Source organism: Nicotiana sylvestris, chromosome 12 (assembly GCF_000393655.2).
Source record: "Nicotiana sylvestris chromosome 12, ASM39365v2, whole genome shotgun sequence".
NCBI classification, from domain to species: domain Eukaryota; kingdom Viridiplantae; phylum Streptophyta; class Magnoliopsida; order Solanales; family Solanaceae; genus Nicotiana; species Nicotiana sylvestris.
The window spans coordinates 156735678-156762215 of NC_091068.1; the positions used below are offsets into that span (position 1 = coordinate 156735678).

Genomic DNA, 26538 nt, shown 5'->3' on the forward strand with positions numbered 1-26538 from the left:
CCATTGGATGATGAAATCCAAACACTTCTTCTGCTTTCCGTAACAAGTTCTGGAACAAAGGATGATCGAGGTATGTTATTGGCACCATATACCTTTTCTTCTCTCTCTCACCTACATAAACCACAAAATGTCCTTTCGGAACATCTGAAAGACTCCTTGTTAGAAGAGACTGCAGTTTGTAGATTTGCTTGGCACTGGAAATCATTGGTAACAAACGAAATCCCATGACTTATTTTCAACTTTAATAAGTAAAGAGTATTACAAGAAATTGAAAGCAAGCTTTAAGTGATATGTGTTCTATTAAAAGAAGCTTTTGCTTTTCTGCATATGAGTTCTCTGATGTATATATAGTGATTGATTGGAGGAGTTAGTTTGATCTATTTGTAGTATATCCCAACAGTGTGGGACCAAATTCGCTCTAACAAAGCATGACAGTGGACTCAATTGCTTTACATTATTGTAGTAGAAAGCTCTGCTTGCTCCCCAACTTGCAGCTGTACGATAGAAGACCTTTCTCTTTAAATTATTTGACAATACATTTATGGCTTAGCACATAGTTTTCCGACTCAAAACCGCGTACTTCTATGTAGAAAGTTTCTCCTTTGTACTATTTTTTCTATTGATTATTTATTGTTTTTAATACTCTTATCTTTTTGGTCGTCAGACTGATAATACACGTACTCATGAAACATATTTGGGGCCTTTGTTGTTTGGTTGCTGATTCTCTAACTTCTATTGTGCCAAATTGATGGAAGTGGCAGCGGCTCTAGGACTTTCTTTAAAAAAATTATTACATAGGGGGCAGCGGAAGGGAAAATGGGGAGGGGATTACAAGGTGAAGAATCGAACTCTCACCAACCAGGTGAAAATTCAGGTAACCAGCCAACTGAGCTACTAAGATTCCCCACAGTGGCTCTAGGCTTATTTTACAGTTCCAATCTTCCCCATTTTTCTATTTAAAAGTTGGGCATTGTGAAGTTTCCCCCCCCCCCCCCAGTATATATAATTCAATCAATATTGGTTCATTTCTTGCTGTCAAAATGGATAAGTAGTTGCTCATCCTGACATATCTGCCATACAAGTTTGGATATGTCCTTTTCTACATGTCTTCTGAAGAGCACTTGTCCTATAAGTACTACTACATGTGATTACGAGGTCATTTTAATTTATCCAGATACTATTTTGGTGCAGGTTGTTATATGCATTCAATCTTCAATCATTGATAACAAGTTGTTAACTGTCTATATTTGACTTCCAAGACATGTTATTCATCCCTTAATCTTGTATTTAGTGATAAAGATTTATTTTGTACTAAATATGTAATAAACAGATTTGCTTCGGCTTATCTTAAGATACAACATCTTATATTTATGCTTTAAATTTGCTGTATGAGATTGAGCTGGTTTAGCAACTGGTATTTCCCTTATTTCTTGATTTACTGACAGATTATAAAGATTCTGTACAGATTATGTAAGATCATTTTGACATTACTTCAAGTTGGCGCGCGTGCCAAATGCTTATGAGAAAGCCCGCAAGATAGAGATTAACTACCTGCTGCTTCTTTAATTACAAAAAAAGACTATTAATTTTATTACCATCTCAAGCCTGGATTGTGTATCTTAAGATTCTTGGACGGTCATATTGAAAAAAGATTTCCTTGGATGCTGGTGTTTCTGACTCTTTTTTGTTCTAACTAAAAATTCTCCATACTGTGGTTATTTTGTAACATTTGCTTCTAGTATTACTAGAATTGTTTACGCCGTTTCAAGCTAATAGTGCTTGTAGCATGTGGCAAGAACAAATTTTCATACTCTAGAAAATATTTCATCAATCTATTATCTCCCTCGGACTCCTAACAGTTGCTTTCCCTGGAAATTAAAGTAGAGAAAAATACTTGATCAGGTTCATCCAAGGGATGGTTTAGTTATAGAGATAATGAAGTAACAACCTGGAGGTCATAAATTCAAATTCAGTTGTAACACTAAATGTGAGCTCCAATCTTTGTGGACAGATTTATTCAACAATCACAGATAAAGAATTTGTCTATCTATTTTCTAAGGACAAATAAAGAATGGTAAAGATTTCATTTATATGCTTTTCTTGAAGGCTTTGTACATAAGTTTAATACTCTTTCCTAGCAAGATGCATAATGAAAAACAAAAACTGAAAATTCTAAGCTAGCTATAATCTGAAGCTCAGAATGCTACTTCTTGGTTCTTCATTTCATAAATTCAATCGAGAAGTCACGTCAACAAAATCATTCTCATTGCAAGGTATTGTTAGACCACTCGTTGGATGATGAAATCCAAACTCTTCTTCTGCTTTGCGTAACAAGTTCTGGAACGAAGGATGGTTCAGGTATGTTATTGGCACCACGTATCGCTTCTTCTCAATCTCTCCGACATAAACTGCAAAATGTCCTTTAGGAACATCTGAATGATTCCTTTTAAGAACAGACTGCAATTTGTAGATTTGATTGGCACCGGAAATCATAGGTAACAAACGAAATCCCATGGCTTCTTGATATGTCAAGTATTGGGTGTTTGATAAAATTGTGGTTGAAGTAGGACTTGTTTAGATTGATAAAGATTTGTGTTTTGATCTAGAATTTGTTGTGAAGTTTTCACAGGAAAAGGTTATATTTATAGAGCTGCTTGCATATAGTTCCATCGCGTGTCAGCTGTAGTTTGCAGTAATTTCTAATTCCCTGTGAATGCATCAGCGTCAAGTGGTCAATTCAAGTGGCTAAAGAACCTTATCCATTCCTTTGAATTTATTGCATAAATAGCAGGTCGTACAACAAAAACTTTTAAAAACATTACCATGTGATATGATGAGAGGATGTGTATATCAGAAACCACCAACCAGAACATCTGGAAATGGTGTCGAACACCACTTGACCTCTTGGTTACTGTCTGAGCTTTCCCCGTTCAATGTAAGTGTGAACTTAGTTTTGATGGCTTAAACTCTTCATCATATTTGTATTCCGTCCGTCTCATTTATGTGAAGGTATTTTACGGGGCACTAAATTTAAGAAATTAAAATACTTTTGACGTGTAAGTCAAATATATAAATAGTTACATGTCTTCTGAAGAGCACTGTCCTATAGGTACAACTACATGTGATTATGAGGTCATTTCAATTTATCCTGGTACTGTTTTTGTTGACTATCCACGTCTGACTTTACAGACATGTTATTCAGGCATTTAATCTTGTATAAAGTGAGAAAGATTTGCTTTGTACTTTAGGAACATCGGATGGATTCCTTGTAAGAACGGACTGCAATTTGTAGATTTGCTTGGCACTGGAAATCATTGGTAAAAAAAAAAAAAAAAAAAGAATCCCACGACTACTTAATATGTAAGTATGGTGCTTGAAGGAGTTTTGATTGATACTTGTTTAGATTTATAATTAAAGGTTGGTGTTTGATCACTTTTTCTGAAATTTGCACAGGAAAAAGTTATATCTATAAAGATCCTTGCATATTACAGCAGCTGTTATTTAGCTATGATCTTATGAGGTTTTTTTTTTTTTTTGGTTGGGGGGGGGGGGGGTGGGTCACCTCACATGGCTTTGATCATAAAGCTCAATAAAAAATACAGTAATTTTTTATTCCCTGTTAATATATCAGGGAGAAGTGGTCAAGTGGCTAAAGGATAGAGCCCATCCCTACTATAAAGTTATTGCATGGCTTGTTCTGATAATATTACTAATGCATCGGAATAGCTGGCCGTACAATGGAGACTTTCGTTACAGTACTATGTGATGAGTGGAACTAAATATCAAAATCACCACGCGGACACCATGTGACCTCCATACCTCACTATAAATAGGCTTCTGTTACTTCTATGACTTTTGTTGATGGTACTGGCTTGGAGTTTTTTAACAATATTAATACTATATGCGCAAGAATTTACAAAGATATAAATTTGCAACCTCATATGTACTTGCCTAGGATTCTGAGGATGGTAAGTTTGTCTCGAGACGTTACAATCAGTAAGATTTAATAGTAAATTTTTAGGGTTTCATTCACTGATATCTTAAATAGTACAAATCGATTAAGTGCTTTGCAGGTATTGTAGGAGTAGGTAACCTCGTCCGAATAAGGAGATTTTAGTAGCGATGGGCCAAAAGAAATCATATATTTATGATTTAGATTTTAGCAACCACTATTTCCCTAATTTCTTGATTTACTGACAGATTATAAAGATTCTTTACAGATTAAGTAAGATCATTTTGACATTACTTCAAGTTGGCGTGCCAAATGCTTATGAGAAAGCCCACGAGATAGAGATTAACTGCCTGCTGCCTCTTTAATTACCAAAAAAGACTATTAATTTAATTACCAGCTCAAGCCTGGATTGTGTATCTTAACATTTTTGGATGCTTATATTGATAAAAAGGTATCCTTGGATGCTGGTGTTTCTGACTCTTTTTCGTTCTAACTAAAAATTCTCCAAACTGTGGTTATTTCTAACATTATGCTGTTTCAAGCTAATAGTGCTTGATCTAGTGGTCAATTAATTTCTATGTTATTCAATATCTTTTCCTTGTGTAGCATGTGGCAAGAAGAAATTTTCATACTTTAAACAGTATTTCTACAATCTATTATCTCCTACTGACTTCTAACAGTACGCTTTCCCTGGAAAGCAGAGAAAAATACTTGATCAGGTTCATCCCAAAGGGATGGTTTAGTTATTGAGATATTGAAGTAACAAGCTGGGAATCTGAAATCCAGATTCAGTTATAACACTAAATGTGAGCTCCAATCTTTGTGGGCAGATTTATTCAACAATCACAAATAAACAATTTGGCTATCCATCTTCTAAAGACAATAAATAATGGTAAAGCTTTCATTTATATGCTTTTCTTGAAGGCTTTGTACATAAGTTTACAACTTAACTCTTTCCTAGCAAGATGAAAACAAAAACTGGAAATTCTAAGCTAGTTCTAGTCTGAAGCTCAGAATGCTACTTCAATATGGCTCTTCATTTCATAAATTCAGTCGAGAAGTCACATCAACAAAATCATTCTCATTGCAAGGTATTGTTAGACCACTCGTTGGATGATGAAATCCAAATTCTTCTTCTGCTTTGCGTAACAAGTTCTGGAAAGAAGGATGATTCAGGTATGTAATGGGCACAACATATCGTTTCTTCTCTTTCTCACCTACATAAACTGCAAAATGTCCTTTAGGAACATCTGATTGATTCCTTGTAACAATGGATTGCAGTTTGTGCATTTGCTTGACACTGGAAATCATTGGTAACAAACGGAACACCATGACTTCTTGATATGTCAAGTATTGGAGGTTTGATTATTTTTTTACTGAAGTAGGACTTGTTTAGATTGATATAGATTTGTGTTTGATCTGGAATTTGTTGTGAAATTTGCACCAGGAAAAGGTTGTATTTATAGAACTGCTTGCATATAATTCAGCGTGAAGTGGCCAAGTGGCTAAAGAACCTGTCCCATTCCTTTGAAGTTATTGCATATATAGCTACAACAAAAACATTCAAAACATTACCATGTGATGTGATGAGAGGATGTGTATATCAGAAGCCACCAACCAGAACATCTGGAAATGGTGTCGAACACCACTTGACCTCTTGGTTATTTATATTCTGTATCATCTTATGTGAAGGTATTTGACTGAGCATTGACTTTAAGAAATTAAAATACTTTTGACGTGTAAGTCAAATATATAAAAATAATACCAAAATTAGCTTTTAAAATGAGTGGTGGTTGGAGTTTCCAAAAAGATAAATGTGTTATTCCGAAAAGCTTTAAAAATTGTATCACTGGGAGAGAGTTAAAAGGTTTGGAACTTTGGTTACGATTGGTCACATGGCTAAGCTCAGACACATAGCTGAGAAGAAAAGAAAAAAGTTGTACTAAAAGCTATATCCCTAATTCCTGAAAATAATGCAGTCACTGTAACAAGATTTAAAAGGCTTCACTTGTCCTTATGCAAGCAACTACATCTTGAGCTGCTATAATTTCAATCTTGATTATGCCACAAAAAAGGCCAGTCGTAAAACAGAAATATTGCAGCAAATCATGTGATTGGTTCCACACTGGCACTTTAAAGAAAAATGCACTGCACGCGGACACAATGACACGAGCTTCAAATCCATTACTCAAAACTAGGAAAGTTATTTATTCACAATCCCAGTTAGGTTGTTTATAGACATTTTGGTGTAATTGCCTTCGACTTTGATAAGGATTTAACTTTTATATAGTTATAAAGAAAATTATTTACATTATCAGGTCACTTAAAGCTAATTAAAAGTTACTCTCTTCGTTTTATTTTATCTGATACACTTTGATTGAGCACAGAGTTTAAGAAATAAAGACTAAAACACGCCATAGATACTATAAATCATCTTATTAAGTTGTACTGTTATCGGAATAATGCTTCAGAATACATTGGTAATGAAGCTAGCAGTGCCCCTCAGCGTATTTCACAATTCCACTCATCCACAGTTTTCTATTTAAATTTGGCTTTGTGAAATAGTATCTGTTTTTAGCCCTCATTATAATTCAATTAAGATTGGTTTATTTTGCTGCTGTCAAAATGAATAATTAGTAGCTTATCCTGACATATCTGCCCTACCAGTTTGGATGTTTCCTTTTCTGCATTTCTTCTGAAGAGCACTTGTCCTATAGGTACAAACTACCTGTGATTATGAGGCCATTTTAATTTATCCGGGTACTATTTTGGTGCAGGTTGTTATATTCATCCAATATCCAATCATTGATACAAGTTTGTCTTTCTGTAGATATTTAGTTAACTGTCCATATTTGACTTTAAAGACATCTTATTCATGCATTTAATCTTGCATAAAGTGTCAAGATTTGCTTTGTACTAAATGTAATACACGGATTTTCTTTGGCTTGTATTAAAATACAGCACCAGATTTTTATGCTGTATGAGATTGAGCTTGTTTAGCTTTTACTGATGTTTCCCTAGTTTCTCTATTTACTGACAGATCACTGTCAATCAAGATCTTTTACAGAAATTAAATAATCATCTTAGCTTAACTTCTATTATCCTAAATTCAAATTCCATCTCCAATCTTGGTGGTAGCTTAACGCAACACATTTACTTCTGGCAGTAACTTTTATTCCCTGTGAATGTATCAGGGAGAAGTGGTCAAGTGGCTAAAGGATAGAGCCCATCCCTATAAAGTTATTGTATGGCTTATTCTGATAATATTACTAATGCATCAGGAATAGCTAGCCGTAGAATGGACTTTCACTACAGTACGGACACCATGTGACCTCCATTTCTCATTCACACCTCTTATCTAATTAGATAAAAACCCAACAAGATCATTTTGACATTACTTCAAGTTGGCGTGCCAAATGCTTATGAGAAAGCCCACCAGAAAGAGATTAACTACCTGCTACTTCTTTAATTACACAAAAATTTAAAAAGAAAAAGAAATTCGAAAGACTACTACATATTAATTTACCAAGTCAAGTGTGGTTATTTCTATCATTAGCTTCTAGTATTACTAGAACTTTTTACGCCATTTCAAGCTAATAGTGCTTGATCTGGTGGTCGATTAATTTCTGTATTGTTCACTATCTTTTCCTTGTGTAGCATGTGGCAAGAAGAAATTTTCATACTCTAAAAAGTCTTTCGTCAATCTATTATCTCCCACTGACTTCTGATAGTACACTTTCCCTGGAAATGTGAGCTCCAATCTTTTTGGGCAGATTTATTTTACAATTGTATTGTGGATATGGCAGACTGTCCAGTAGTTTAGTCGAGGTGCAGTACACAAGCTGTTCGAGGCACCACGGTTGTAATACAAAAGAATCCATGAATTTCACAGATAAAGAATTTGGCTATCCATTTTCTAAAGACAATAAATAGTGGTAAAGATTTCATATGCATGCTTTTCTTGAAGGCTTTGTACATAAGTTTACAACTCTTTCTTAGCGAGTGGAAAACAAAAACTGAAAATTCTTAGCTAGTCCTAATCTGAAGCTCAGAATGCTACTTCTTGGCTCTTCATTTCATAATTTCAATCGAGAAGTCACATCAACAAAATCATTCTCATTGCAAGGTATTGTTAGACCACCCATCGGATGATGAAAGCCATATTCCTCTTCCGCTTTGCGTAATAGGTTCTGGAAAGAAGGATGGTTCAGGTATGTTATAGGCACAACGTACCGTTTCTTCTCACTCTCTCCGACATAAACTGCAAAATGTCCTTTTGGAACACCTGTATGATTTCTCGTAAGAAGAGCCTGTAATTTGTAGACTTGCTTGGCACTGGAAATCATTGGTAACAGACGAAATCCCATGGCTTAACTTCTTGATATGTCAAGTATTGATGTTTGATAAAATTGATTGAAGTAGGACTTGTTTAGATTGATAAAGATTTATGTTTGGTCTGGAATTTGTTGTGAAGTTTTCACAGGAAAAGGTTATATTTATAGAGTTGCTTGCATATAATTTCATCGCGTGTCAGCTGTAGTGTGCAGTATCTTAATTCCCTGAGAATGCATCAGCGTGAAGTGGTCAATTCAAATGGCTAAAGAACCTGGCCCATTCCTTTGAATTTATTGCATAAATAGCAGGTCATACAACAAAAGATCTCAAAACATTACCATGTGATGTGATGAGAGGAAGTGTATATCAAAAACCACTACCCAGAACATAATGTAAGTGCAAATATAGCTTTTGATGGCTTAAACTCTTCATGATATTTATATTCCGTTTGTCTCATTTTATGTGACGGTATTTGACTAGACTTTGAATTTAAGAAATCAATATTTTTGACGTGTAAGTCAAATCTATAAATAGTACAAAAATTAACCTTTAAAATGACTGGTGGTCAGAGTTCCCGAAAAGAGAAATGTGTATTCCAAAAATCTTAGAAAAACGTATCACATAAAGTAGGAGAGAGTTAAAAGGTTAAGAACTTTGGTTACGAGCATAGCTCTGCAGAAAACAAAAAAGCTGTACTAAAGTATATTTCCTTATTCCTGAAAATAATGCATTCACTCTAACAATGTTGAAAAGGCTTCACTTGTCATTATGCAAGTGCCTGCATTTGAGCTGCTATAGTTTGAATCTTGATGATGCCACAAATAAGGGGGTTGTACAATGGAAATATTGCACCAAATCATGTGATTGGTTCCACACTTGCACTTTAAAGAAAAATGCACTGCACGTGGACGCAATGACACAAGCTTCAAATCCATTACTCAAAACTGGGAAAGGTATTTATCCACAAAAGCGTTTAGGTTGTTTATAGACATTTTGGTGTAATTGCCTTCGATTTTGAGAAGGATTTAACTTCTAAATAGTTACAAAGAGAATTCTTACATTATTAGGTCACTTAAAGCTAATTAAAAGTTACTCTCTTTGTCTCATTTTGTTTGATGCAATTTGACTGAGCACAGAGTTCAAGAAAAAACGATAGGCTTTTGAAGATTGTGGTATAAAACATGCTATAGATATTTGTGTGGCTATACATCATTGTATTAATTTGTACTATCACCGGAATAATGCTTCAGAATACATTGGTAATGAATCTAGCAGTGCCCCTCGGCTTATTTCACAATTCCACTCATCCACAGTTTCCTATTTAAATTTGGCATTGTGAAATAGTATCTGATTTTGGCCCTCAATATAATTCAATTAGGATTGGTTTATTTCGTGCTGTCCCAATGAATAATTAGTTGCTCATCCTGACATATCTGCCCTACCAGTTTGGATATGTCCTTTTCTACATTTCTTCTGAAGAGCACTTGTCCTATAGGTACAAACCACCTGTGATTATGAGGCCATTTTAATTTATCCGAGTACTGTTTAGGTGCAGGTTGTTATATTCATCCATTATCTTATCATTGATACAAGTTTGTCTTTCTGTAGATATTTAGTTAAGTGTCCATATTTGACTTTAAAGACATACTATTCATGCATTTAATCTTGTATAAATAAGGTTTGCTTTGTACTAAAAGTGAATAGACAGATTTTCTTTGGCTTGTCTTAAAATAAAGCATCAGGTTTTTATGCTGTATGGGATTGAGCTTGTATAGCTTTTACTGATGTTTCCCAAGTTTCTCTATTTACTGACAGATCACTGTCAGTCGAGATCTTTTACAAAAATCCTTATGAGAAAGCCCAGAGGATGGAGATCAGTTGCTAGTGGAGAAGAATAAATGATAATTTTGTCCCTAACTTGGAGATCCTAAATTCACATTCCATCTCCAATCTTGGTGGTAGGTTAACTCAACACATTTACTTGTGGCCATAGGCTTAGTCATGGTATACACGAGATGGCTCAAACACCATCGCCATAATAAAGAAAAGAATACTGTCAACCACCAGCAGTTGTTGTTATGGCCTATGGCTCTTGTTGGGGGGAGGGGGTACCTCACATGGCTTTGATCACAAAGCTCAATAAAAAATGCAGTAATTTTTTTTCCCTGTGAATATATCAGGGAGAAGCGGTCGAGTGGCTAAAAAACATCGCCCATCCCTATAAAGTACTGCTTTGCTTGTTCTGATAATATTACTAATGCATCAGGAATAGCTAGCCCTACAACGGACTTTCATAACAGTACTATGTGATGAGAGGACCCGAATATCAAAATCACCACACGAACACCATGTGGCCTCCATACTTTACTATAAATAAGTTTCCGTTACTTCTAACACTTTTGCTGATGTACTGGCTTGGAGTTTTTGAACAATGTTAATACTATATGCACAAGAATTTACAAAGATATTGTTGGGAAATAAACCCCCTACCAAAATAATATTCACGGTAATAAAAGCGGAATAATAATGTAGCACCGAGATACGGTAATTAACAAGAATAAAAGAGTAACAATAACACCAAGATTTTTACGTGGAAAACTCTTCTGAATAAGGGAAAAAACCACGACCCCGAGAGGAGGAACTGATATCACTATAGTAAGGATTTTACACTTTGTAGGCCCGAGTAAAATACTACAAAGACCACTACAACACTCAAAAGAAATAACCCTCTTTTGATATTTCACCTCACTACAATATCACTCACTCTCTATTTTCTTCACAGACTATTTTCTTATACCCTGTCTGTGAAACCTCACTCTTTCTTTCTAGCTCTCAGATATATTTTCTTTTGAGATTGTGATGATAAAAATGAGAGCCGAAGCTCTCATTTTATAGGCAGAATACAGCCTACCTCATTTGACAGCTTCATCTCTGCAGCGTGCCATTTTTGACAGAAAACAAAAACGTGGGCTGCTGCTATTACCAACTTTGACAAAAGTGAGGAAGGAAGAAAATTTCTTCCTTGAAATGTGGGCTGGACCCCACAAATCTCCCCCTCCAGTCTCATTCACCCGAAGGAGGTAACTTCGCAGTTTCTAGTTTGAGTGTATGCGGACAAGTTCTTTGCATAACTCAAACTTGTCTCTTGGTACCACTTTGATCAGCATATCCGCAGGATTTTCGCTTGTGTGAATCTTTTTGACCTGTAAAGATTCGTTCGCCACCTGCTCACAAATCCAATGATATCTCACATCTATGTGTTTGGTCCTTGCATGATACATAGAGTTCTTGCTAAGGTCTATTGCACTTTGACTGTCACAATAGACGACATACTCCTTCTGATGCAATCCATGCTCTTGAAGGAACCGTTTGAGCCATATCATCTCCTTGCCAGTTTCTGTAGCGGCAATATACTTTGTTTCAGTTGTTGAAAGTGCAACACACTTCTGCAACTTAGACTGCCATGATATAGCTCCCCCTGAAAATGTAAACAAATATCCAGTAGTGGATTTTCTGTTGTCAATGTCACCTGCCATATCAGCATCTGTATAGCCTTTCACGATTGGATCAGATCCTCCAAAGCACAAACAATCTCCGGTGGTACCTCTCAGGTACCTGAGTATCCACTTGACTGCTTCCCAATGTTCCTTTCCAGGATTTTCAAGAAACCTGCTGACAACACCAACTGCGTGGGCAATATCAGGTCTAGTGCATATCATTGCATACATTAAGCTTCCGACTGCTGAAGAATAAGGAACTTTAGCCATGTTCTCTTTCTCCTCCACTGTTGTAGGACACATCTTCTTACTCAACTTTAGATGACCAGCAAGAGGTGTGCTGACTGGCTTAGCATTCCTCATGTTGAAGCGTTCTAGTACACGTTCAATGTACTTCTCCTGAGATAGCCATAACTTTCTACTTGTTCTCTCTCGAACTATCTTCATCCCTAGAATTTGTTGTGCTGGGCCCAAGTCCTTCATATCAAATGACTTGGACAGATCTCCCTTCAACTTTGCTATCAACCCCTTGTCTTTTCCTACAATTAACATGTCATCCACATACAACAACAATATAATAAAGTTATTCTCAGAAAATCTTTTGAAGTATACACATGGATCAGAATAGGTCTTTAGGTATGTTTGACTTTTCATGAATGAGTCAAACTTCATGTACCACTGCCTTGGTGCCTGCTTCAATCCATAAAGACTCTTATTCAATTTGCACACCATGTGTTTCTTTCCAGCTACTTCAAATCCTTCTGGCTGCTCCATATAAATCTCCTCTTCCAAATCTCCATGAAGAAATGCAGTTTTCACATCCAACTGCTCCACTTCAAGATCTAGGCTAGCTGCTAAGCTCAAAATTGTTCGAATAGAAGTCATTTTGACAACAGGTGAGAAAATTTCGTCAAAATCAATACCTTTCTTTTGTTCGAAGCCTTTAACCACCAATCGAGCTTTGTATCTGACCAGCTTGCCATTTCCATCTTTCTTGAGTTTAAAGACCCATTTGCATTTGAGTGGTCTTTTACCCTTTGGAAGTTCAACCAGCTTGTATGTGCCATTTTTCTGTAGAGATTCCATCTCTTCTTGCATAGCTTTCATCCACTGGTTCTTTTCTGGATGGGACAACACCTCCTTAAGACTTTCTGGCTCCCCCTCATCACTGATGAGGACATACTCTGTGGAAGGGTACCTGCATGACTCTACCCTTGGCCTCTCTGATCTCCTCAGAGGTTGAGGTTGTTCTTCTCCCTGAGTGGGGTGCTCCACTTCCTCGACACCTTCATCAAGTTGCTCCCCCTGCTCAATAACCTCACCAGGTTGCTCCCCCTGCTCGGCAACCTCGTCGGTCGTACTTTCTGCACTTGTGGGATTGTTAGAAGTAGAAGGAATAGTAACAAAGTTAGGAATTATACCATTCTTCGCCTTTTCTGACATATCAGCAGCAGTTCCAACTTCACTTTCTCGGAAGACTACATCTCTGCTTCTGATGACCTTCTTCTTTACAGGATCCCACAGTCTGTACCCGAACTCTTCATCTCCATATCCGATAAATATGCAGGGAACAGATTTATCATCCAGCTTTGTTCTCTGCTCTTTTGGTACATGTGCAAAAGCTCTGCAACCGAACACCTTCAGATGCGAGTAGGACACCTCCTTGTTGGTCCAAACTCTCTCTGGGATTTCAAACGCCAACGGAACTGATGGACTCCTATTGATCAGGTAACAGGCTGTCTGAACTGCTTCACCCCAGAATGACTTAGGCAGTTTAGCCATTCTGAGCATGCTTCTCACCTTCTCCACAATGGTGCGGTTCATCCTCTCGGCTACGCCATTGTGCTGTGGGGTTCCAGGAACTGTCTTTTCATGTCTGATCCCATGACTTGAACAATACTCTTCAAATTCCCTTGAAGTGTACTCACCTCCATTGTCACTTCGGAGACGCTTTAGCTTTCGACCCGTCTCCCTTTCTACTAGAGCATGAAACTTCTGGAAAACTTGAAACACCTGATCTTTGGTTTTCAAAATATAAACCCATAATTTTCGTGAAGCATCATCAATAAAAGTAACAAAATATTTGTTACCGCCCATTGATTCAATTTCCATTGGGCCGCAAACATCAGAATATACTAAATCAAGTATATTCAATTTTCTTTCAGACGATGTCTGAAATGAGACTCTATGCTGCTTACCAAATAAACAGTAGTCACAAGGTTTTACCGTTGTACCTTTGGCATAAGAAATGAGTGATTTCTTGGCAAGAATCTGCAATCCCTTCTCGCTCATATGACCCATTCTTTTGTGCCACAAATCTACAGAAATCTCATCTTGTGCCGCGTTCAATTCACCTTGGCATATTTCTGCATTTGTCCTGTACAACGTGCCACGAGCAACTCCCTTTGCAATCACCAATGATCCCTTAGTGAGTCTCCACTTTTGATTTGCAAAATAACTCTCGTATCCATCTCGGTCTAAAGCAATTCCCGAGATCAAGTTCATCCGCAAATCAGGTACATGCCGCACATCCTTTAGAACCAATGTGCATCCGACATTTGTCTTGATACAAATGTCACCAATCCCCGCAATCTTTGAGTAACTTGTGTTACCCATTTTCACTGTGCCGAAATCACCTGCTACATATCTGCAAAAAAGATCTCTTACCGGTGTGGCATGGTGAGATGCCGCTGTGTCAACCACCCATTCCGACTCTGGACCTGACAGGTGCATGCATTCCTCTTCCTCATTTATAAAGAGGACAACATTATCATTATTTTGCACCATGGCGGCTGTGTTGTCGTCATTCTTCTGGCCACTGGTTTCACCTTTGCCCTTCCTTGGATTTGGGCAATCTCTTTTGAAGTGACCTGGTTGATTACAGTTGTAGCAATTTCTGACTCTTGATTTGGATCGGTTCTTTGACTTCCCACGAGCTCCGGATCTACCATAGTTGTTCGAACTCCTTTGATAACTCCTGCCTCTACCTTCTGTGATGAGAGCCTGTCCTTGATTTTCAGGCTTCTTTCTCATCTTCTCATTGAGTAGAAGAGCCGATGTGACATCTTTCAACTCAATAGTAGTCTTACCGTGCAGGATGGTTGTTGCCAAATTATCGTACGAAGATGGCAACGAGTTCAATAGCAAGATGGCTTTATCTTCTTCCTCGATTTTCACTCCGAGGTTGGCAAGCTGTGTGATTAGTCCGTTAAACACATTTAAATGTGACAAAAAATTCGTACCTTCACTCATGTGTAGGGCGTATAACTGCTTCTTCAGGTACAATTTATTTGTCAGCGTTTTGGACATGTATAGGCTTTCCAACCTTGTCCAAATTTCACGTGCAGTGTCTTCATCAATGATGTTATTTACCACATCATCTGATAAGTGCAACCTGATTGCACTAGCAGCTCTTTCATCCAAGTCAGCCCAATCCTCAACTTTCATGGTATCAAGCTTTTTGGCATCAGCATCTAGTACCTTGTGTAATCCTTGTTGGATGAGCAGATCTCTCATCCTTCTTTGCCATGTTGAGAAACCGTTATCTCCGTTGAATTTTCTACCTCGTACTTTACTCCGGACATTTTTATTTTTCACCAAATATAGTATTACCGATAGTGAATAGTATTTCAGTGAACGAGCAGAACCTGTGCTCTAATACCAATTGTTGGGAAATAAACCCCCTACCAAAATAATATTCACGGTAATAAAAGCGGAATAATAATGTAGCACCGAGATACGGTAATTAACAAGAATAAAAGAGTAACAATAACACCAAGATTTTTACGTGGAAAACCCTTCTGAATAAGGGAAAAAATCACGACCCCGAGAGGAGTAACTGATATCACTATAGTAAGGATTTTACACTTTGTAGGCCCGAGTAAAATACTACACAGACCACTACAACACTCAAAAGAAATAACCCTCTTTTGATATTTCACCTCACTACAATATCACTCACTCTCTATTTTCTTCACAGACTATTTTCTTATACCCTGTCTGTGAAACCTCACTCTTTCTTTCTAGCTCTCAAATATATTTTCTTCTGAGATTGTGATGATAAAAATGAGAGCCGAAGCTCTCATTTTTATAGGCAGAATACAACCTACCTCATTTGACAGCTTCATACAGCATGTCATTTTTGATAGAAAACAAAAACGTGGACTGCTGCTATTACCAACTTTGACAAAAGTGAGGAAGGAAGAAAATTTCTTCCTTGAAATGTGGGCTGGACCCCACGGATATTAGTTTTGTGCAACCTCATATGTACTTGCCTTGGTGCTGAGAATGGTAAGTTTGTCTCGAGACTTTACAATTGGTAAGATTTAACAGTAAACTTTTAAGTTTCATTCATAGATATCTTAATTAATAAAATCGGTTAAGTGGTATGCAGGTATTGTATGAGTAGGTAATCACGTCTGGATAAGGAGATTTTAGTAGCGACGGGCTAAAAAAGGCAGAGTTTTAACCAAGGCAGACAATGGTATGGCAAGTGTAAAATAGGCAACAATTCTGTTAGCATGAATAAATGCCTTGAGATGAAGTCACTATTTGGCGAGTGTCAAAATATCAAATACTCCTATTATATCTTTTCCTTTTTGGTGTAAATGCTGCATGATTCCAATGTCCAAATGATTGCTTACAAGCTTTTCACTCTGCAGGATTTTTGTTGCAGCTGATTACATGCAAGTGACTTGGCAATGTAAATCCGTTACTTACACTATTCTATATTCTATATAGAGCATTGTTAAGACAAAATAAACTACTTTTCTAACTAATTTTTTTTGAATTTTAAATTTTGAATTAGTTGGTTACACTACCTTAATTAATAAATATAGATATCTTATAATTATCAATAAAAAAGAAAATACAAAAAATATTCTGAATAAGACTTATAAAAATAATTAGAATTATTATGAGAAAAGTCGTACATATACTCTTAACTAAAATCATAATAAACAGATAGTCATAAATGAAGAATACTAAAAAAATTAAAAATCAAATGATATCATAAGAATACATATACTAATTAAATTTCCCATGTAGGAAAATTTACTTAATAAATAGAACTCATAATTCCATAATGAAAAATACAAAAATATAAAGAAACTATTAAGATTTTATACACAAGATAATATATTATATATAAAACACATTATAATAATTATTAAAAATTTTAGTACGTTTTTATAAAAAGAATAATAATAAATGGCTTATCTCTTTATACTTTTGCTGAATTCAAAATTATAATTTAGTAAAAAAAAAAGATATTATTTAAATTTTCAGTAAATATAAAATGAGAAAACTAATCATATATTATAGTAGAAATGAATGTACGAAAACAAGTGGATAAAGATAATTTTATAATATTTATTTTTTGAATTAATTATTAAACAACATATAAATAAATAACACTCAAGAAAATTATTTATAAATTTAGACAGTTGAAGAATTTTAAACAGTATAATATAAGTATAAAAATATATATTTCCAGAATAAGAAAATATATACGTATGTTCTACTAGAAGAGAAGTAGTATCAAAATATTAAGTCTATTGACAAATTAATGAAAAATCGTATTAATAAATGTATAGTACTAAGTACTTGCTAATTTAATAAAGAATAAATAAGTAATAAATAATTTATTTGATTACTATTTTGCTTTGTATCCTTTGATTTTATATAGATTTTATTATATTCATGTATACTACATTAAATAATAAAATAGTAACTAATTTATCAAAATAATATGATATATTAGATCATAATTTTATATGTGCGCATCGCACGGGTTCTAACATTAGTTAGTAATAGTAGTAGGGAATTAAGGATAGTGAGATGCTGAGAAGCAATGCATTGGCTCAAAACAACCGTGATATTATGATAAAATATATTCAATGTCTAGGTAAAGTGGGGACTTCTGTAATTTATGAACTAGTAAACTTCTAACCTACAATATACTTGATGGTAAGAACTAGACTTGTAATCCTCCTTTGTTAATTGGTAATGACATTTAAGTGAGAAGTGACACAAAGAAATGCAGCCTCACTACATGGGATAGTAAGGCCCCCCATTGGATAATCGAATCCATATTCCTCCTCTGCATGCTTCAACAGGTCTTGAAACAAAGGATGCTTTAAACAAGAGATAGGAACCACGAATCGATGCTTATTATTATGGCTCTCTCCAACATAAACTGCCATGTGACCCTTGGGAACATCTTCCAACTTTGATGAAATGGTTGCAGTTGTTCTTTGACGGAGAAGAATATTCTGTTTAGCGTGCTGAAGGATTGTTTTCAGATGAATCCTCATGTCGATGAACTTCTATTCAACTTTTAGCTGGTAAGAATGTTGCAAGAAATTGAAAACAAGCTTTAAGTGATATGTAGTGTGAAGAACTAGGCTTATGGTTTTTGCAAATGAGTTCTCTGACTTATATTTTTATATATAGGGATTGGTTGGAGGAGTTACTTGATTTATTTTTAGTAGTATCCCAACAGTGTGGGACCAAACTTCACCCTAACAAAGCATGACAGTGGACTCAATTGCTTTACATTATTGTGGCAGAAAGCTCTGTTTGCTTCCCAACTTGTTGCTGTAAGATAGAAGAATTGTTTAGTTAACTCTACATTTATAGCATAGCACATAGTTTCCCCGCGCTCAAAACCGTGTACTTTGACGTTGACTCAGTTTTTTCTTTAATTATTTCTTTTTTATTGGATAATTTTTGCTACTGAAGTACATGTTCCCATGAGACATATTTGGGACCTTTGTTGTTTGGTTGTAGTGCTTGAATGCAACTATTTTTTTCCCGGCTGCTTCTCTAGTTTCTATTGTGCCATAGTTCATAGTATTTGCGGAGGAGCAGTCCTTGTTTATCACTGATAGAAGTTTCACACAAGCACAATACTGAGTCACCTAATATGGTTTTTTTGATAGTTATCATAAGGTGTTGAGTAGAATTTGAAGTACCAATAAATGATATAGTCGACAGGAATCCCGACCTTCAACAACTTTTTAAGAAAATCATATCTTGCCTCTTACAGAAATGCAGGGTAAGCTTGTGTATAATAGATCCTTGTGGTCTGGTCCTTCCCCGAACCCCGCGCATAACAGGAGCTTAGTGCACCGGGCTGCCTTATCTTGGTTCTGGGACCATGCATAGCTACATCACTTAGAAATATTAAACTATATTGTACCATGGGACCATGCACCGGGCTGCATGTTTTCAATGTAAAAATGACTGCGTTAAGTTTTACCGGTCTGCATGAATTCTGTGTTAACTACTCACATGCACGTGACTTGGCAACATAAAGCCGTTACTTCTACCTTTAGTAATAATAACAATTTGCATCAACTATATCAAGACAGCCTCAAGAAGAATGCTAGAAAAGGTACTGTCTGCTTACCTAAGTTGGGTAATCTGCACATATCTTTAGTAAGAGTGCGGAACCAAAATATGGTTTATTTTTACTCAAAATACGCAAATAAGTGTAAAAAAAAAAAGTTACCAAACTATATATAACGCCACTAATAGTGGCGCTATACAGTAACGTTAACTGTACCGTTACTGTATAGCGCCACTATTAGTGACGTTATACTGACAAACCTTACATAGCGCCATTAATAGTGGCGCTATACGCCTTATTACCTGAACATATAGCGCCATTAATAGTGGCGCTATACCCCTAATACAAATCCTCCATCTTCTTCTTCTTCTTCGTTCCATCTCCCTCATTTTCATTTCTGGTCCCCCACCACCACCACCACCAATTCTGCCCCCATTTTTTAAAAAAAAAAAAAAAAATTTGAGTCCCCCCGTCACATAAAAGTTTAAAATTTGTGGTCCCACTGTCGAGTAGAGCTTCGTGTTATTGTGGATTCACTCTTTCGGAGTCAAAATTTCGATCTATCTACATTTCGAAAATTCTAAATCGAGGTATTTCGATTTATTTTAAGTTGAAACTTTTATAACAATGCATATTACTTGATTTGTATGTGTTCTATTTCGGTTTGTGTTTATTTTTTCCGAAACTAGCATGTTAAATTTTATCCGGATTTAATTTTAGTGTTGTATAAAAATATGTAAATTAGTCTAAAAATGTGTTTGTTAATATCCTCATGTATATTTATGTGTTTTTATGCCGTTTAATTTAGATTATTTTTTAGCGTAGTAAAATGTATACTTTTTTAGCGTAGTAAAACGTAGACCTTTTTAGCGTATAAAACGTAGACCCTTTTAGCGTAGTAAAATATAGAGCCTTGTAGCATAGTATTGTGTAGTAATTGTTTAATTATCTTATATTCTAGCACGAAACCCATAATTATATATATATATAATTCTTACAATTAATTTATTAAAAAATATGAATAAAAATTATAAAAAAACATAAAATTATTAATGATAGTTTGGTACTACTGGGCCTCAGAAAATCTAGCACGAAACCCATAATTATAAAATATATATATATATATATATATATATATATATATATATATATATATATATTATTTTTACAATTTAGTTATTAAATAAATATGAATAAAAATTATTAAAAAAACATAAAATTATTAATGATAGTTTGGACGACACATTTATTGAGTGGCTGACAACGCAGTTGGGTATTTGGGACAGCCGATGGGACTTGACCCCAGCTCTGCAACACTTTCCTATCGAAGTTTATATGGAATGGTACCGCACTGTTTCCCGACTTTTTATCGGGAACCCAGTTCATCAGGTAGATGGTCGGTACGTCTCATACGCCGGGAGACATGAGGCTCTGGTATGTTTTCTGTTATTATCAATTACATTAATAGTAATTTCTAGTCAAATACGTAGTTTATATTAAAAACTTTTGTGCAGGCGATTGGATTGCATACCGTATATCGTATGGGGCAGCAGATGCAGAGTTATGTCCACGACCCTGTGATCATGCAGGACTATAGTCGTCGCTTAATGGATGTGGCTGCCCAGACACTGCAGCGAGGCCGATCGGATCAGCGTTTGGCACACCAGCCAGATTATGTTGACCCAGCCACATACCAGCGAGGTCGTGGTATGCCACGGGGTGGTGGCCGACAAGCTGCTGCTGCTCCACGACGACCTGTTGGTGTTGGACGACGTGGTCGTGGGCGGAGAGGAGGTCCCCAGCAAGGGGGCTTTGAGGCTCCTGCTGATGATGTTGCTGCTGATATGGGAGGTGGCATGCATGAGACCGACATGCCGTCTTACAGCCTTGGCATTTATGACACTCCAGGGACGTCGCAGGTGACCCCATCGGGTCAATTCTTGATCATGGGCTCGAATTTTCAAGGAGTGGAGTTGGGTAGATATTTCCCTGGCCCGTCTACCACTGATGAGTCTCGACCGATCCGAGATTTTGATAGTGGGCACCGACTGAGTTATGGCAGCTCATCACATGCGCAGGTATGAGTTTATTAGTATTAATTTTATTACTGTTTTTACTATAACTTATTTATTTTGTTTTAACTTTATTAATTTACTTTTTTAGGCTTCATGCGATGCTGCGACAGAAGCAAATTGGTGGACGACCAGGTTGAGCCATTTGTGAACTATTTGCTTATAATAAAAACCTTACTTACTTTTAATGAAATATTTCTTGGGGGAAATTTTTAGCACACAAAATAACTACAATGACCCCATTATTTATAGGCTAAACAAGACACATATAGCGCCATATCTAATGGCGCTATATTAGATAGCGCCATATCTAATGGCGCTATATTAGATAGCGCCATATCTAATGGCGCCATATCATGATGTTGACGAGACGACTTTATGTCAGCCGGTCACACATATCTAATGGCGCCATATCATGATGTTTTCAGCTTTTTCAGTTCGACAAGACAAGACACACATAGCGCCATATCGTATATTAATTATATTAAATTATTATTTAAATAGGTAAAAAGGGAAAGTACAAATCATAATTAACAAACAAGAAAATATTATTTCATAAATACTTAAATCGTATACATAACAACTAATTATTACAACATGAACTCATGGGTAGTTAGGTACAATAGAAGAACACCCGCCCTGAGCTTGATTATTGTTGCCACCCAAAGGACATTTTCTACGGTCGTGGCCTGTTTGCGAGCATATACCACATTTGCGTGCATATACGATATCACTAACATCCATTTGGTTCCGTATACGCGTTCTCTTCTGCACCTGTCTTTTACGCAAATAGGACTTGTTACACACCATTTTAAATGGTTCTGGGGGCCAGTAATGCTCAGAACCCACTGGTTGCAACTGACCACTATATGTGTTTAGGTATTTGGAAACACTATATTGTTGATCAATATAGTTGGTCTCCGCATAACCAACACGTTGAAAACACTTGATGGCATGTGAACAAGGCATGTGGTAGATTGACCATTTCCCACATGAGCATAACCTTGTGGATTCATTTACAGTATGTACATTATTACCCCGATTATTATGGATAGCGGTGCGAACTTCAAAAATACCTCGTTCGTTATCATATTGCAAAAAGGAATGCCAATGTGCTCGCCGTCTGTATTTCTCTAATCTCTTCATAGGCACTGGCATAAATTCAACACCCCTTTCCATCAATTCCGTTGCAGCTGCAGACCGTTGTACAAACCTCTCCGCCATCTGCTTGAACGACATACGCACCATGGCTGTGACGGGCAATCCTCTTGCCGACTTTAATAACCCGTTGAAGGATTCTGACACGTTTGTAGTAAGAATTCCCCAGCGTCTGCCACCATCTGCATGCAACGTCCACTTTTCAGGATCATGTCGCATTAACCAACGATATGCTGCATCGTCTTCTTGCCTGATAGAATCCATATGCCTCCGGAATTTATGTTGTTGGTGGTCTGTTGCTGCCATCCACATCAAATCATGTAGATCTTTTTTGGGATGTGCCTTCTTGAAATTGGCCTTAAAGTGCCTCACACAGTAACGGTGGTATGCATAAGGTTCTTGCCAGGCAGGAAGGTTCTCCACAGAACTTAATATACCCCCGTGCCGATCAGATATTAGACAAATACCTGAACGCTGTTTGACAACGTGCTCTTTCAAGTGGTTCAAAAACATTGTCCACGTCTCTGTGCTTTCATTTGCACAAATAGCAAAGGCTAGAGGAAATATCTGTCCATTAGCATCCACTGCCACGGCTATCAATAGCTTGATATCGTACTTTCCATAGACATGAGTTCCGTCTATGGATATTACGGGCCGGCAATACGGAAAACCATCAATTGCTGGCTTAAACGCCCAGAACACGTAATTGAATATATATTCTGGTTTACCCGGACTCCGCTCAAGCTTCCATTCAATAACTGTTCCGGGGTTAAAGTGCTGCAGTGCAGCCATGTAGCTAGGCAGATCTGCAAATGACTTATCCCAGTTACCATAGACTATTTCAAACGCTCTTTTGCGCCCAAGATATGCCTTTCTTTTAGTAATTGTGTGGCCATATTCCTGGTAGACTGCTGTAATGCACTCTTTGATTTTATACCTTATGGACGCTTCGATGTGCGGAATAAGTACAAGAGATATCAAGTCAATATCCAAGTTGAAGTGATTCCCGTTGAAAGTGTCCATTTCGCATGTGTGGGTGGGAATGTATTTACCCACTTTCCACATACCTGTTTTCTTCTTCGACGCACGCAACATCCAATTACATGGCCAAAACCACCTGCGGCAAATAGCCTTGTATACCGTCGGACTTGACTCCGATACCTGCATCTCACGACACTCTTTAACATTGTGCATTTTACAAGCCCTGCTTACGCGTGCTTTATCAGGAAAAAGCATCCCCTTTGCAAGCACCGTTGGTCTAGACTCATCCCACATTGCTGTCCGGATTTCATCAAAATCCCTTGTGAGAGCTTCCACATCCGGCACGGCTGGCAAGTTATCAATATAAGGAATCTCCCTTGAATGAAACGACACTTCAGACTCGTTCACTTTTCGTCTATGGGGGGCTCTCTTCAAATCGGGTCCTTCCTCCTTGTCCTCTTCATCACCATCCTCACGAGCAAATGGTGTCTCGTCTCCCGATTCATCGGCATTGTTATCGTAATCGCTGTTCTCTTCCTCACTCTGTTCATCTGCCAGATCCTGATGTAATACGTCATTTTCGGGCAATTGAGTGAGTACGGGTAGTTCAACTTGCTCGTTTTCACTGCACATTTCAACAAAAATATAAGCTACTAAATTAATAAATGCTTTATATATGGTTGTAGCTTTTCACTTACAAGTTGTAATGTGATGACATTCCATGATGGACGTTTTCAGTTAGGTGATGACTACCGGATGGGCCACTTGTAAAATTCATATCCGGCCGGTACCCCCTATTAAATAAATGAGCGTTAAAATTAATTCAATACGCAAAAATATACATAATTAACACAAATGAAAATTGAAGTTTACCACTCTTCTTGTGAATTATGGAAAGCAGGGTATAAATTATTTTCTCGCTGCTCATTCGCCGACGGTGATAAATTTAAATCAAGAAAAATTCTTTCATCTGGAACATGTCCGGCAAAAACTGATCCAGAATAACCACCCGATGACTGGGGGTTATCTCTACTACGCACAACCTCATTTTTTGGAACGTCTTCGACCTTCACGTACATCTCCAACATTGTGATTACAAGAAATTCCCGGCATTCGTCCGGAGTCCTCAAGAAATCACTCAAAGTGTCATCATCGTCGATGTTAAACTCTGAGTAAAAAGCAACCCCTTGCGGCGTAACGGAATACGGATATCTTCCGGTTACTTTGAGTATCACTGAACGTTTTCTCACACTCATTTTTTTGCATAACAACGATATCAATGTTTCGTACTCCATTGAAAGTGGCAATTTAACATTACACTTAGCAGGTAAACTGTAGCCCACAGAGTTATTCTCCATCACAACCTCACCCCCCCCCCCCCAATATAATGATACTCTTATTCTACGTTCTTCAGACATAATGAAAAAATGCTGGAGAATTTAACAACAATAGAAACCAACAAGAGTTAAAAAAATTTTTTGAATGAAGTTGTGGCGATTCTACGATGTTTATATAGAAAATGGCTAGCCGGTTTTTTTTTTTTTTTGTATATAGCGCCACAAAAAGTGGCTTTATACGCATTTAAATTATTGAACCCAGAAATTATTGGTGGGGTCAGGTAATAAGGCATATAGCGCCACTATTAATGGCGCTATGTAAGGTTTGTCAGTATAACGCCACTATTAGTGGCGTTATATATAGTTTGGTAACTTTTTTTTTTTACACTTATTTGAGTATTTTGAGTAAAAATAAACCACATTTTGGTTCCGCACTCTCTTTAGTAATATGCTTGACAGGGAATTTCCAGTTTAGTTGCTATTTTGCTGAGGTGTGCGTGCACGCGCGTGTGTAGAGGATTGGTGGGAGGTGACACCAAATCTGTTACTAGTAAGTATCCCAAATGCAACCAAATTTTTGGAACAATCCGTTTCTGGAATAGCACATAGTTTTGAGCTCAAACTGTGTACTTCTATGCACACTCAGTTATTTCTTTTATTGTTACTTATTTGCTTAATAGCTTATTGTTTTTTTGTTATTCTATATGAGGCATATCTGGGCCCTCTGTTGTTTGGGTTATAGTCCTTCAATATTGAAAGTATTACTTTTTCCCAGCTTATGATAAGAGTTCATTGTACTTGCTGCAGCTGTTGCAGCTCATTTATGATGTGGGCTTTATATAAGCATTGTTATGTCACTCTCAACATGGGGCTTTGATGTTAATCAAAATGTTTTGGAAGAACTATTTCCTCCGTTTTAATTTATATGACATAATTTGACTCGACAAGGAGTTCAAGGGAAAAAAACACTAGTTTTGAAACTTATGGTATTAAAACCTTAAAGCGTAAAAGCTTTTGTGTGGCTATATAAAATAACATCAAAAGTATTGGTTTCCGAAGATGTAATGTCTAATGTTTTTTCACCCGGAATATTAGTTCTTTTTTCTCTGATAGATGGTCAGAACTGCCCCTCGGATTATTTAATAATTCCACTCACCCACAATTTTCTAGTTCAAGCTTTGTGGAATAGTACTCACTATCTCCTTTGGCCCTCAATGATTGAATCAAGATTGATTCTTTTCCTCTTGTCACAATCAATAATAAGTTGTTTATCATGACTCCATATCTGCCCTACCAATTTGGGTATGTATTTTTCTGCTTTTATTCTCAGAGCACATGTCTTAGAGCTACAATTACATGTGAGCTTGTGGTCATCTTAAATTATCTGAGTACTAATTGGTACAGGTTGTTATATACATCCAATATTCAATCATTGATCACACCCCTATAAATCACGAGTAAAGTTATTTTCATGTGACCTATAGGTTACGGGTTCGAGTCATGGAAGCAGTCACTAATACTTGCAATTAAGGTCACAACCTCAGGGGTGCGTCCCTTCTCCAGACCCTACGTGAATGCAAAATGCTTTGTGCACCATGCTGCCCTAATCTCTGTTAACCGTCCACATGTGATTTGAACAATAGTTAGTAAAATGATTTGCTTTGTACTAAAAAAGTAATACTATAAGATTTGCTTCAGTTAGTCTTGAGATACAACTAGCATCAGATTTGTGATCTCTTAATTTGCTAAATATTACTTAGTATTTCTTTTCCAACTTAATTTGCTGTATATGGATGAGTTAGTTTAGATACTTTTATTTCCCTTATTTTCTCTATCTACTGACAGATTATTCTAG

At 36.7% G+C, this 26538-nt stretch overlaps 3 protein-coding genes and 2 long non-coding RNA genes across 6 annotated transcripts; 2 read left to right on the forward strand and 3 right to left on the reverse strand.

Annotated features, from left to right (window-relative positions):
• Positions 1 to 205: 205 nt before the first annotated feature.
• On the forward strand, positions 206 to 1662 carry LOC104216900 (uncharacterized). Its single transcript, XR_708618.2, has 2 exons — positions 206 to 874; positions 1192 to 1662. It is a non-coding gene; the product is annotated as an uncharacterized lncRNA (long non-coding RNA).
• Positions 1663 to 2223: 561 nt separating this feature from the next.
• Positions 2224 to 2514, reverse strand: LOC104216901 (auxin-responsive protein SAUR21-like). Its single transcript, XM_070164725.1, has one exon. The coding sequence runs from the start codon at positions 2512 to 2514 to the stop codon at positions 2224 to 2226; it is 291 nt and encodes a 96-aa protein (XP_070020826.1).
• A 6-nt stretch (positions 2515 to 2520) lies between these two features.
• Positions 2521 to 5834, forward strand: LOC138884342 (uncharacterized). Of its 2 annotated transcripts, XR_011404517.1 has the most exons (5): positions 2521 to 2935; positions 4654 to 4844; positions 5044 to 5128; positions 5234 to 5311; positions 5400 to 5834. It is a non-coding gene; the product is annotated as an uncharacterized lncRNA (long non-coding RNA). The 2 variants fall into 2 exon arrangements; XR_011404516.1 differs by lacking the exon at positions 2521 to 2935 and having other exon boundaries at positions 3558 to 4844.
• A 2194-nt stretch (positions 5835 to 8028) lies between these two features.
• On the reverse strand, positions 8029 to 8376 carry LOC104216903 (auxin-responsive protein SAUR22-like). Its single transcript, XM_070164726.1, has one exon. It carries the CDS (start codon positions 8317 to 8319, stop codon positions 8029 to 8031), a length of 291 nt encoding a protein of 96 aa, XP_070020827.1. The 5' UTR covers positions 8320 to 8376.
• A 9404-nt stretch (positions 8377 to 17780) lies between these two features.
• Positions 17781 to 18098, reverse strand: LOC104234252 (auxin-induced protein 15A-like). Its single transcript, XM_009787794.1, has one exon. It carries the CDS (start codon positions 18096 to 18098, stop codon positions 17781 to 17783), a length of 318 nt encoding a protein of 105 aa, XP_009786096.1.
• Between the last annotated feature and the right edge of the window lie 8440 nt (positions 18099 to 26538).